At 45.3% G+C, this 13,376-nt stretch overlaps 1 protein-coding gene across 1 annotated transcript in view; it reads left to right on the top strand.

Moving 5' to 3' along the window:
- The window catches only part of LOC306925474 (LIM and calponin homology domains-containing protein 1-like), a 185,967-nt gene that overhangs the window by 159,846 nt on the left and 12,745 nt on the right, over window positions 1–13,376 (top strand). The window contains exons 13-17 of the mRNA XM_079504308.1: window positions 1,515–1,850; window positions 3,153–3,252; window positions 4,307–4,419; window positions 5,730–5,832; window positions 9,500–9,528. Of these exons, the coding sequence (XP_079360434.1) occupies window positions 1,515–1,850; window positions 3,153–3,252; window positions 4,307–4,419; window positions 5,730–5,832; window positions 9,500–9,528 (681 nt within the window). The remainder of the gene's footprint in view (window positions 1–1,514; window positions 1,851–3,152; window positions 3,253–4,306; window positions 4,420–5,729; window positions 5,833–9,499; window positions 9,529–13,376) is intronic.

The raw sequence follows: 13,376 nt of genomic DNA, 5'->3' as shown, positions 1-13,376 counted from the left end.
AATTTGAACACAACATTTTGCGTTGAACAAATTTGTTTAGAAATCCATGTCGTACACCGCATCTCCACTAGCTAAAGAGTGCTGGGTTGCGCCCCGAAAATAGCTGATCTACAAGCTCTCAGCGCGTCGCAGCGCGACGCGTTGTGAGCTTGTAGATCTGCTATTTTCACTATTTTTGTCCAAAAGTGCCCTCTTGCGGGATTTCAGCCTCCCCTGCCTCTCTAACACTCTGCACGTCCCTTCTTCCCGGAGCTGGCAGCTAGCTCTCTGCTCACAGTGTGTTGGATGAGCCCACGCTCCCCCCCCCCCCCCCCCCCCACACACACACACACACACACCCCGCTGCCCCCTTGGCATTTACATTAGAATGCCACAGAACGCGCCATGGAGATGGCCCTGTCATGTTTCATGGGTGGAAAACAACAGACTCTCTCCACCACTTAAGAGGCATGTAAAATGTTTCAACTCAGACAATTCACAAAAACTCTCAAAGAAGATAAAAAAAAACCTAATAAAAACAATGGCCCGAGATGAAAAACATGCTCTTGTGGGTTTTTTTGCGGCGCGTATGCACGTGTGTGTGTGTGTGCATGCATGTGCGTGTGTGTGTGTGCGTGTGTGTGTGTGTGTGTTAATGTGTCTTGGAGGGGTGGAGTTTATTACTTGTACTCCCGAATGGGGAAGTGCAGAGCTGCTTGTTGTGGAATGTCTGGTCACACAGGAGCCTGCAGCAGAGTGGAGTCCAGGGCCGTGAATGGAGCCCTCTGTTCCCGCATTGACTTAAGACGTTGACAAGTAGGGCCCTCTCAATGTGAAGTGGGCTCCCCCACATGCACACAAAGAGGGGGCCCACACACATACACACTACTGCTACACACTAGGCTGCCGGGACAGGAGATGAGATGGAGACGTGGGGGTGGTGCAGGAGGGAGGGAGGGAGGGTGGGGGTGTGGGGTAGACTAGAGGCAGACTGAGAGCCTGCATTCAGCCACCCTCAACCCTCTTGTCTACCACCACCACCACCGCTGCTACAGGCTTCTAAAGTTACCGTGCTCCTTGTGTTAGCATCTTCTTGCACTTGAGTCGACATCGCTGGCAGTGTTGTTTTCGTCGACTAAAGACCAAGACGAAAAATGTTCGTCGACTACCTTTTTTTTCACTGACGAAAACTACATGGAAACTAATTGAAAACTATATGCTATGGTGACAAAAACTGAGACTAGATATGTTGACAATTTCGTCAACGGATAAAAACTAGAGTAAAATGTTAGGGAGGGACTAGTGGACAAGAGATCCAGTATAAGTAAAAGACAAGTCATTTTACACTTGGTTGCATGCTGAAAATAGCAGATCTACAAGCTCACAACGCGTCGCAGAACTCCGTCCTGTGCGCTCAGGGTGTTGTGCCGCCTCTAGGCAACTGAATCCCCCCCCCCCCCCACCCCCGGGATGAATAAAAGTATCTTACTGTATCTATACTAAAAATAACGCCTTTGTCCTTCCGCACCATGCAGGCTGACGGCTTGCTCCGCGTCAACGGTGTCCTGGGCACCGAAGAGCGCCCCTCCACGCCCGAGAGCCAGTTGGAGGACTCTGGGGAGTCTCTGACGGGCTTCCAGCCGTGTCCCCCCACACCCACCCGCGTCACCCACCACGATGTCGACGCCACAGACAAGCCCGCGGCGGCAGCCTCTCCCATGCATGGCGCACACACGTCTCCCAGAGGGCGGCCGGGGTCGTCGGAGACACCTGGTGATGTGACGCCTGCAGGCTCCGGAGACACCCTCGAGGATGACCTACTTAAGCTCCGCCCTTCCACCCCGCCCAGTCGACCCACCTCGCTACCAACGGTGAGGATGAGATCTTGCCTCGTCTCTGTCTCTGTCTCTGTGTGTGTGTGTGTGTGTGTGTGTGTGTGTGTGTGTGTGTGTGTGTGTGTGTGTGTGTGTGTGTGTGTGTGTGTGTGTGTGTGTGTGTGTGTGTTTTTCTTTTGTTTGTTTTTTCCAGAGTGTAGAGTAGGAGAGTATAGCGACACACTTTGATCTCGCCGCCAAGCGGGTGCCTATGGGCTATAGTTCCAAACATTGCTCCTATGGCTGGAACTATCCCATTGAGATAGAATGAGCACTTCCGCATTCCATTGTTACAAAGGGAGTGTCGCCACTCTCTTAGTATAATTACTCTGTTTTTTTCCACACATTTTAACATGTCGTCGCTGTTCGAATGGAAACCCTAATGTGGGGACATCTGTTACAGAACGTGGTTAAAGGGACAATGACGTTTGGGAGACAAGGAGAGACTTTCCTGTGGTTTTTTATAATATCTGTTTTTAGATATTTTAGTATTTCAAAGTGTCCATGATGTCATCATGGGCTCACTTTCCTTCCTGGACTACAATTCCCATAATGCTTTGGTGCACTGCTCCTCCTTGTGGATAGGGGGAGGTCTGTCTTACTGAGACGGAAAATGTAGTCCAGGAAGTAAGTGAGCCCAGTGTCCATGACATCATGGACACTTTGAAATACTAAAATATCTAAAAACACATATTATACCCACATAAAAACCCCCAGGAAAGTGTTTCTTGTCTCCCAAACATCATTTAAATAAGATCAGGTTGCAAGGTTCTGTTCGGTTCTGTTCTGTTCTAATGGGAGGAAAGACATCGGGCCCTAGCCACGTTGTGATCTTGTAGATCGGCTATTTGAACTATTTTAAAAGGTTTTTCAAAATAGTAAAAAAAAGAATCACCCTTGTGTGAAGTGAGGGGCGCTCTTATCATCGTACGTCATCATCATACATCATCCTCAATCCGGCCAATCACAATTTGCACCCTCACCTTCGTCATCAATGTTTGTGTTGCGCAATGTTTGTGTGTACTTGTTTTACACAAGCACTCAAAATTGTCCCCTCATTGTCATTTAATGTTTGTGTAAAATTTGGGTTTTACACACACACCAAAAGCTGGATATAGGAGGGGCTAAAAATGGCAAATAAGTTCAGGGATAAGAGGTAATTGCAGGGTGGTCCAAGATATAGCCCATCATGTCAAGGTTAGCTGACCCTTTGTCGTGTGTGTTTGTGTTTGTGTGCGTGCATGCCTGCGTGCGTGCGTGCGTGCGTGCGTGCCTGTGTGCCTGTCGTCCTGCAAATAGGAGCTGCAGAAGCCAGGAGAAGACATGGAGGTGACAGGAGGCCGGTCCACTGTCCCTCTGGAGGAAGAGGACAAGCCAAAGAGTCAAACAGCATCCACAGGTCTGAGCATAGAGAGTATCAATACTACGAGTGTACTCTGCCAGTCATTGTTTTGGGTGAACTACTCCTTTAATAATGCATCAAAATCAGTTGAACCACTTCAACCCCATGTAATGTAATGTCGGCTATTTGGAAGGTAGCCGATCTACAAGTCCACACAACTGCAACGTGATCTTGTAGATCAGATGGGCCGTTTTCAACTGTGAAAATGTTTTGAGAACCACTGACTGGCCTAGGATACTGTTACCAAGGACCCACGTAACTGCTAGACTGCCACCTAGTGGTGATTTCACACACTACAGTGTCACATTTTTAAATTGGAAGCATTTTGTTGTTGAGGTTCATACTGTATAATATCATATAATATATATATATTCAGAGAGCAGACAATGCGAATAACTAGAAGTTAGAAGAACAGAAGGACATATCTTTGTAATATTTCCGAATGTTTTAATGGTCAAATTGCTTACAAATACATGAAAGAAAGTAATAGGGCGTGTGTTTTGGATGTGGGTCCAGGTAGGGGCATACATACTGCTATCATGGAATTCTGGATCAATCCGGCAACAGAAGTCGAGACAATATCCTAGGTGGTTATGCTGTAATGCAGTGGTTCCCAAAGTGGGGTCCGGGGACCCCCAGGGGTCCTTGAGGGAGTTCCAGCTAAACTAGTCCCTTCCTAATTTTAGTCTAGTTTTTATTTGTTGACGAAATTGTCAGTATATTTAGTCTTAGTTTTAGTCATCATAGCTTAGTTTGTATTTAGTTTCCATTTAGTTTTCGTCAGTGGAAAAAGGTAGTCAGCGGGACATTTTTCGTCTTAGCTTTAGTCGACGAAATCAAACACTGGCTGTATCAAAACAACAGCTCTCAGGCCTAGTGTAGATCTAGGCTCTTGCAAGCTACCAAATATAAGGTCTTATATAAGTAGCCTATTATAATTGATGGTAAAAATATAAAGGTTAGATATAAGCATGGTTGCTTAATAACAATATCATAATAAATAATTATTCTGCTTTACTAACGTAAGTAATGTTGGGGATGTGTTTTGCAGAACGCCAACAGACCAACGTCCAGGAACAGACGGTGCCAAGTAGACTAAACACACCCAACCCCCTGCAGTCAGAGGCCAACAACACACCACAGAGTCAGCCAACAGTCTCCCAGGTATGGGGGGATTTTGAGACAAAAAAATCTAGGCTTAAAACTAAGGTAGACTAAGCCTTTGCATTTGTAGCCCCCACTCTTTGGGAAATTGAGTAGGTTCAGTCAGGACAACTTATGAATGGATGGAATATATATTTATTGAACATAAAATGATCAATATATTTATTATGGTTTGGCGATGAATTGGATCTGCTTTTTAGGTACTCAGATCAAGCGCATCAGTCCCGACCATAGGGCCTCCGAATCCCCCGTACCTAAACAGCAGATCCAAAACGACAGGTGGTAGCTGGGGTGGAGGAGGGTGAGCAACAAAAGATTAAGCAGACAGCAGCGCAGCAGTATCAGTGTGTGCAGCAGCAAACAAGCAAGCGGATTGAGCAGTGCAAACCTTCCAGTTTAAATTTTCTGTGAGGAGTTTGCATGTTCTCCCCGTGTCCCCTAGGGTAGGTACCCTCACAAAAACATGCAGTAATCCTGGTCTCTAAACTGCCTCCCCCTGGCCAGCCGGGGCACCTGATGGAGGGGAAAGGAACTGGTTGGAATAACGTGTTCCTTCCACGCGCTACGTCCAACCAGGGAAACTCCCCCCTGTCACGTGTAAAGGAGCAACTTGGCTCAGGCAGGAAGGAAGCATGAGTTCAAGTCCGTTGCTCTCCCCATGTCCCCCATATATGGGGACTAGGTTGGCGGAGGGTGTGTAGAGAGCCCAGGATCACATTAGATAATTGGCACAGGGGTGAAAAAATGGGTTACAAAATCAAGGGATAAAAATTTAGATTAAAAAAAAAAAACTTCCAGTTTAAATAGCCGGTATTCAGATGGACTGAGTTGTGAATGATTGGATGAAGTGAATCATGTGAATGAGAACGTGATGCTGAGGCTGAGCCCCAATGAACGGCCGGCAGCAACTGCACTGAGTTTCCTGACTGAACTTGCTCTGCCGCATGTCTGTGACAGGCGCGACGCTCATTTGATTCTGAAAGCTCACACGCACTTTATCTTGTAATGTGTTGACCTTCGGTGTAGTTTTTACTATCTGTCGTTTTATCCTGTTTTCTTTTTGAAATTCCCATTTGACTGTTATTCAGTTTAAAATATTTATGCTTTTATTCTTTGTATAGCACCGTGCTGTGTGGCAACAGGTTGAAACGTGAGCCTGTAGATCTGCTTCTTTTTTTTTTGCCATTTTGAAAATTGTTGAATATTTTCTCAAATAATTTACAATAGATTGTGAGCATTCACAGCATAGCCAGACATCCAAACGACCAATCAAACGCCCGATCAAATGATGTGTCGTTATCTGACTGCAGGTCAGTGAAAGTACACGGGAGTGGCCTACGAGAAAAGAGAGTGTACCGATCATCGCCGATCCACGACCTCTCAGTTACGAGCCGCCGTGCAACGTCACAGCAGGTAAAGCGCTTTGCCATCCACTAACACCATGAACTCACTCTTCTCTTCTGTTTGACTACAGCACATCCTCCTTGCTTACTCCCTTCTATAGCTTGTCTTTCTGGCACTCTTGCCCTTTGGCTGTCATAATTAAAGCGCAGGACAATCGCCGATTTTCGACGCATGACACGATCCATTTCGCATAACTCGGCTATATTGCAGCTTAGGCCTCAATCACACTATTGAGACGGCTGTCTTGTTCCGTGTCTTGTCCGTGTTTGATGGCCGCCCCCAATGCATTTCCAATGGAAGTCACATGGTTTGACCAAACCTTTTTTTGTTTGGTCAAACCATGTGACTTCCATTGGAAATGCATTGGGGCGGCCATTAAACACGGACAAGACGCGGACAAGTCAAATGTTTTTTAGGTGTGAGTGAGGCCTTACAGAGGCGAATTGCCTCTGTGTATGTTTTATGTTCAATGCATTTTTATCATGCATATTCATTTTACAATGGTGAAGAGACTGCAGACATGTTGATTGACTGAAGATAATCCACGCCGGCTTCCGGGCAAATGAAAATAGATTACACCTCTGTGGCGATTTACAAAACGGCAGTTACGCCTATATCGCTACCTGCAACATGGCGGTACAGTGTGTACCGCTTATGGTAACATTGGTAATAAATAATCACTCTCCATTGCATGAGAGGCCGTAATGATCTTGCTTTCCATCCCAGCTCCCGGGACACCCAGTCCCCAGTGTTGTGCATGAACGCACTGCACTCAAAAGAGCGTTGTGTGAACGTTGCTCATGTTTTTTGGGTGAGCGGTGAACTGGATTGATCCGTTTGCAAACCAATGAATGCGAGCGCCATTATATCTCCCACGATACGAGGCTCCTTGTTGCAAGTGGCTGAATTCAAGATGTTATTGTTGTTACATCTTGTGTTCAAGTACATTGAGCCATTTAGACATGAAAACGATTTTAAAAAAAGTCTTCTAAATAGACAATATTCTGAAAAACCTGTTTCTGTGTCAGTCGTTCTCAAACAATTTCATGTCAAGGACCCCAAAAATATATGTAATTGGTCGCCGACCCCCATCTGAAAATATGTTGTTCCAGTGACCCTCCCAGAAGCAAAGATTTGAGTTAAAAACGTTCGCTCTGCAAGAATATATATTCAAAGATTTACACCACATTCTCACGATTTTCCAAAAAATAGCAGACCTACAAGCTCGTAAGCGCGCCACTCGGTGGTGCGCTATGAGCTTGTAGATCTGCTATTTTTCAACAGCTAAAGCATAACATAATGCTTAAAACACCAAAATGGGTACAATTTGGTTCCTCAACACAGCCTTGTGGCAGCGACGGTAAAACAAGAATAGCAGTAATAATAATCATTGACATAGAAAGGCTGAAGACGCTAGCTAGATTGTGGCCTTTTGTCAATACTGAGAATGCAAAGAACACGCGTACGTCCTTGGAAAGAATGAACTGGAGAACGTTCTCGCGAGAAAAATGGCTCGCACCTTTTCAGAAGTGTGAGCTGAGCTCCCACTGTTTTGCCAGCTGCAGCGTGCATGCAATCACCTTGACTTCAAGCACATTTCAAAGACGGACAAGTCCATCTCTGTCCGTCTCGAACATGGACTTGTAACGTGAAGTGATCGATCGCACACTGCAAGAAGTCACTGTTCTGATCGGCTAGTATTTTTCAGTCAAACCGGCGCGACTCTCTCAAAGCATGCGGGCACAATCTTTCTCAAAATCTGTGCATTCACTGATATTGACAGACGGGGGGAGAACACGTGGCCGTGACTCTTCCATGTACTAAAATGACATGCAGGACATAACCACAGGGTGGAGCCATATTTTGTTTCTGAATAGTTGCATAATTTTGTTCAGCCTTAAATGTCTACTGCATCTGCAATATACCTTTTACTGCACCTGTTTGCTTCCAATTTATGAGTATTACACTGTACACTGTACACACTCATTCTTGGCCTTTAAAAGTCATCTCTGTGATTCTATGGTGGCATACAGTAATTAATTTAGTTCTGTAAGTGGCAGTGATTCAGGACTGGGGAACCTAAGATAGTAAATATTTTGGGACTGTGAACTAGGGCATTAAGCAACTAATCGACTATTCAACTAGTCTACTAGTAAATCCACTAGTCGGCCTTGTTGGTACTAGTTGACTAGTTGAAAAGGGGGGTCACGATTTTGTAGGCCTCAGGATCAGGTAGATTATAGTTATAGTCACCAATGTACACAGTTTGTTAAATGTACAAATATTTATTTCTCAAAAAAAAAAGTCAACTAGTAAAAATGACGAAGTAATGCCCTACTGTGAACTTGGAGCTACAGCTCTTGTGAAGTGTGAACTTGCACAACACTGTCTCTCCCCCCCCCCCCCCCCCCCCCCCCCACCCTACCTATCAACCTCGTTCCTTCCCTCCCTAATTTCTCTCCCGCCATCTGTCCCTATCCTTATCCCACCCATACATTGTTTTGCTATAGAGCTTGCAAACAGTGTCAGGTGTCCTCTGGCAGCCGCCAACCCTAAGCGTTGGGAATTCTTCGCTCCGCCAGGTAAACGACTCACTTTAGGGCAGTGGTTCCCAAACCTTTTCGTGTCGAGGACCCCCAAATCAACATTTATTAGGCCACGGACCCCCTTCATTTGAAAACATATGCCATGCAGTGACCCCCATAAGGGAGGATTTTTACGGCTCTATAGCAGTGATTCCGAAACATATTAATTTCATGGACCCCCCAGTTTCACACGCATTATGCTACGGACCCCCTGATTTAATGGCATTTCTATCTCTGGTACCCCAATTTATATAAAACCAGTGGTAATTTAACTCTGAGAGTATTTAATGGCATTTCTATCTCTGGTACCCCAATTAATATAAAACCAGTGGTAATTTAACTCTGAGAGTATTTAATGGCATTTCTATCTTTGGTACCCCAATTTATATAAAACCAGTGGTAATTTAACTCTGAGAGTATTTAATGGCATTTCTATCTCTGGTACCCCAATTTATATAAAACCAGTGGTAATTTAACTCTGAGAGTGTACAAATGGAACCAAATGGACCCTGACGGGTCCATTTGGTTCCATTTGTACACTCTCTGAGTTACAGACCCGTAAGGGTCCATTTGGTTCCTAACTATCTCTAATTGAGCTAGGTACCCCCTGGAACTCCCTCAAGTACCCCTGGGGGTCCCCGCCCCGGACCCCACTTTGGGAACCAATGACTTAGGAGCATTGAATGTACTGGCATCCCTCTTCCCCATGGGGGCCAAGATGCAGGACCTGAGTCCCATCCCTTGATTTGGTTTTATCTGTTCCATTCGTGATCAGGGGTGTTTTGGGTGGAGATGTCGTTATTTGTGCTGTTATATGATTATTGTAGGTGTTTCCATCCATGTCAACTGTACAGTTGTTCAGGGTCTGTCAAATAACTCATTGGTGTTTTATTTTTTATTGTAAAAGGTGTCTCATTATTCATCAGTATTTCATGTCGTTGTGTTTTGTAATCCCTTTTAATATCTCGTGTGTGATTACATTTATCTGATGGATGTTCATTTCCCCACTAACTGTTCTCTTAATGTTGCTCTCTACAGACGAGGCTGAGACCAATCATTACTAACTGTTCTCTTAATGTTGCTCTCTACAGACGAGGCTGAGACCAATCACTGTGGAAACGTGAGTAAATCTGACTTGTGTTGTTGTATCTTCTGACGCTAAAACTCAAAAGGCTTTACCTGTCCCTCTTGGCTTACCTTTATCTAGTATTCCCGTACAAAGGTGAACAGCATAGGGACATACCTTTTTGTGTGTTTGTAACAACAAATAACATCACAAGTGCTCCTACTCTGATAACACTGTCCGCCTAATATACCAGCCACAGTTTTGATAGGGCATTTTTCCTCTACTCACATAGTTGTTTCTCTTTTGGCCTTGGCGTTCTTCTGCATGCCAGATGCAGAATCTGTAGAAAGTGGCCAACGTTGCTCTCTACCTTTTCCCTTTATGCTCATCTTTCTCTCTGTGTGTGTGTGTTTTCTTTTCTCTCCTTAGTAGGAGTCGTTTGGCTAGCATTGGATTAGTGCTGTTGTGGTAGATGAAACTATTTCTCCTCCTTTCCTCCTTCCCTCCTTTCTTTCTCCTCCTTTCTCCGCGGGTGTGTGTGTGTGTGTGCGTGTGCGTGCGCGTGTTGATGATGTCCGGGGTGGGGTGTATAATACTGCGGGGGGGGGTCCATATCTGTCTTTATCGGTGTGTGTTTGTTGTTGTATGTGTGTCTGGGTTTGCGGTCGTGTGCATGGGTTGGGGGGGGGGTTGTGCATGTGTGTGTGCGCGCGCATACCCGTGTGTGTGTGTGTGTGTGTGCATGTACTGTATGTCAGTACGTGTCTGTGCGTCAGGTGTCAGTCCCGGTGTTGTCCCAGGCCGTGCGGGGGGGGGACCGCTGGTCCTGGGACCCCGATGAGGAGCGAAAGCGTCAGGAAAGGTGGCAGCACGAGCAGGAGCGCATGCTGCAGGTACACCGTGTTGGAACTATATTATGGGCTAGCATGGCGGCGCTAACGGGACTTCCATTGTTCGTAAGAGCGTCGCAGTCCCGCCACCCTTTCATGACGACGCCAGGCCCAGGAAATAATTCCCAATGCATTTTCCCCATAGACATTTCAAAAAGTATTTATTTAAAGACCTTTTAAGCGTCGTACGAGTCGTGACAAATCATGACAACAAACACAATATTTTGGACCAAACAAATAATTACAAAGAAGAAAAACAACAAAAAAGGTGTTGTAACCTGCCGTTTTTTTCTGCTTTCTAATTATTTGTTCGGCCCAAAACATTGTGTTTATTGTCATGATTTGTCACGACAAGAGTTGGCTTTGTCCGCGGCGCGTAAACGTCTTTTAAATAAATACTTTTTGAAAAGTCTATGAGGAAAATAAACAGGGGAATTATTTTCCGGGTCTCTCGAGGGGGTCGGACTGCGACGCTCTATAGCTCTCAATATCGACAAAGAACTTTGCTTTGCCAAGAATGATTTGAATGATATTTCTTTCCATTATATATATATATATATATATATCATCAGGGTTTGTGCTGCTCTGCTTCCAAGATTGTATTGGGGCGTTTTCATTCCAAGGTGGTGGTGGTGGTGGCAGCACCGCCTCCTCAACGCTACCGCAGTGCTATCTAGTGGTGGTTGTGGAAAAAATGCACCGGTGTTATTATAGCTCTCGCCTTGGCTTCCATACTATTTGTTATGCTAGACACATGCCTGGATGGATCGAGCCTCAACATGAGGAGAATTAACTTTCATTTGAGAGTTACAAAAAGGGGGTCTTTTACCCATTTAGACCTGAGGACGATTCTACAAAATGCCTTCTAAATCCTGACAGTTTTGAGTTTTCTGAAAAACCCTATGTTTCTCTGTCAGTGGTTCTCAAACTATTTCATGTCAAGAGCCCCTAGAATTATATGTATTTGGCCACCGACCCCCATCTCAAAATATGTTGTTCCAGGGACGACCCCCCCAGAAGCAAAGATTTGAGTTAAAAACGTTCGCTCTGAAAGAATATATATTCAAAGATTTGCACCACATTTTCACGATTTTTCAAAAATAGCAGACCTACAAGCTCGTAGCGCGGCACCGAGTGCCGCGCTACTTGCTTGTAGATCTGCTATTTTTCAACAGCTAAAGCATAACGTAGTGCTTAAAACACCAAAAGGGGTTCCCGCCCCAAAAATGTTTAAAGGGGGCATTTTCAGCCTGAAGAACATGGGCATATCTGTGTCCCAGGTATGCATGTATCTACCTCAACATACATTAGTACTGGGGGAGCTCAGCACTAACACTGTCACAGCTACACAGTTTAGTACTGGGGGAGCACAGCACTAGCACTGTCACAGCTACAATCTACCTCAACATACATTAGTACTGGGGGAGCACAGCACCAACACTGTCACAGCTACACAGTTTTGCTTCAAGTTTTTAGTTAACGCTCCGGATTTTGCCGTGCGCAACCATACAGACAATAAAGATTTAACCGCATGTGTTTTCTTGGTACTAGTGTCTGGTATACGTGCTTCATAGAAACAGAAACCTTTTTTTGTGAGGGTATAGGTACCCTCACAAAAAACATGCAGTAATCTTGGTCTCTAAACTACCTCCCCCTGGCCAGCCGGGGCGCCTGATGGAGGGGAAAGGAACTGGTTGGAATAACGTGTTCCTTCCACGCGCTACGTCCAACCAGGGAAACTCCCCCCTGTCAGGTGTAAAGGAGCAACTTGGACACTCAGGCATGAAGGAAGCATGAGTTCAAGTCCGTTGCTCTCCCCATGTCCCCCATATATGGGGACTAGGTTGGCGGAGGGTGTGTAGAGCCCAGGATCACATTAGATAATTGACACAGGGGTGAAAAATGGGTTACAAAATCGTGGGATAAAAATTATTTAAAAAAAAAAAGAAACAGAAACCTTATGGCATAACGCTAATCCAGTATGTGATGTTGTTTACCATTAGCCATAATAATAACCCAGTTAAGGTCCCCACACACCGGGCGCGTTTTTCAGATTTTTAGCTGCGTTTCTCCATTGGTTTTTCCGAAAAACGCGTCCAGTGTGCAACCACCTTTAGAGTATAGCCATGTTAGCATGGCCGTTCTGGCTAAATAAACAGGCAGGGGGGGGGGCTTGCTATAAGACAAAGCATGGGTCGTGTCGTGCGTGCATAAGCAAGGCGGTTTCTGATGCTCCCTTTGAGTTTGTAATCGTGTTGAGCTACACTGCCACTCACTAACATGCTGGAGGACTGACCCTGTTGCATTGACCTGTGCCAGCTTGCTTTTATGGTTCCATGTTTGTTCAGCGTGACTGCATAATATGAGCCAGCCAACTCCAAAGTCACAGCGTGGCTAGATACTTACTTTGAGCACTAGAGGGCAGCCCTGTGCAATGGAAGAGCCCTGCTGCTATAGCTTGGTGGTACAGTATGCTGCCTGTGTCTCACAACATCACAACCACCCACACCACGCAGTGAAACAAATCACTGTCCAAGGTTTGCTGCTGCTGCTGCTGCTGCCCAGACCACCCTCTCTCCTCCTCCTCCTCCTCCTCCTCCTCCTCCACGCAACCAAAACGTGCATCTCAATATTCAGCCTCCTTTGTCCAACCTTGTTTGTTTTGGAGGCCCAGGGGTCATCAATGTGTCCGAATGTCCGTATACCCCATCATGCAGAACTGAGAGATACAGAAAATCACCAATCCCATATACAGTATGTGCGGACTTTTAAATGATAGTGGATTTTATAGATTTTTGTTTTACACCATTTGGATTTTTAGATAGGCTATTGCATTTTAGATTTGAAGTTTTTATATTGTGATCGGCAAAATAATTCAGTGTTTTTAATGGCACCTCTGTCTTTTAAAACCTGTGATCATGCTGAAAGCTGAATAAACATAAACATTTCCCCCGTATACACGGACAAAATGTGGCAAGACCTGGTCTTGTCTGTGGCAAATTCTAGATCTTT

This window comes from Electrona antarctica (genome assembly GCF_951216825.1).
Source record: "Electrona antarctica genome assembly, chromosome: 1".
Lineage (NCBI taxonomy): Eukaryota > Metazoa > Chordata > Actinopteri > Myctophiformes > Myctophidae > Electrona > Electrona antarctica.
This window is presented reverse-complemented; position numbering and strand designations above follow the sequence as displayed.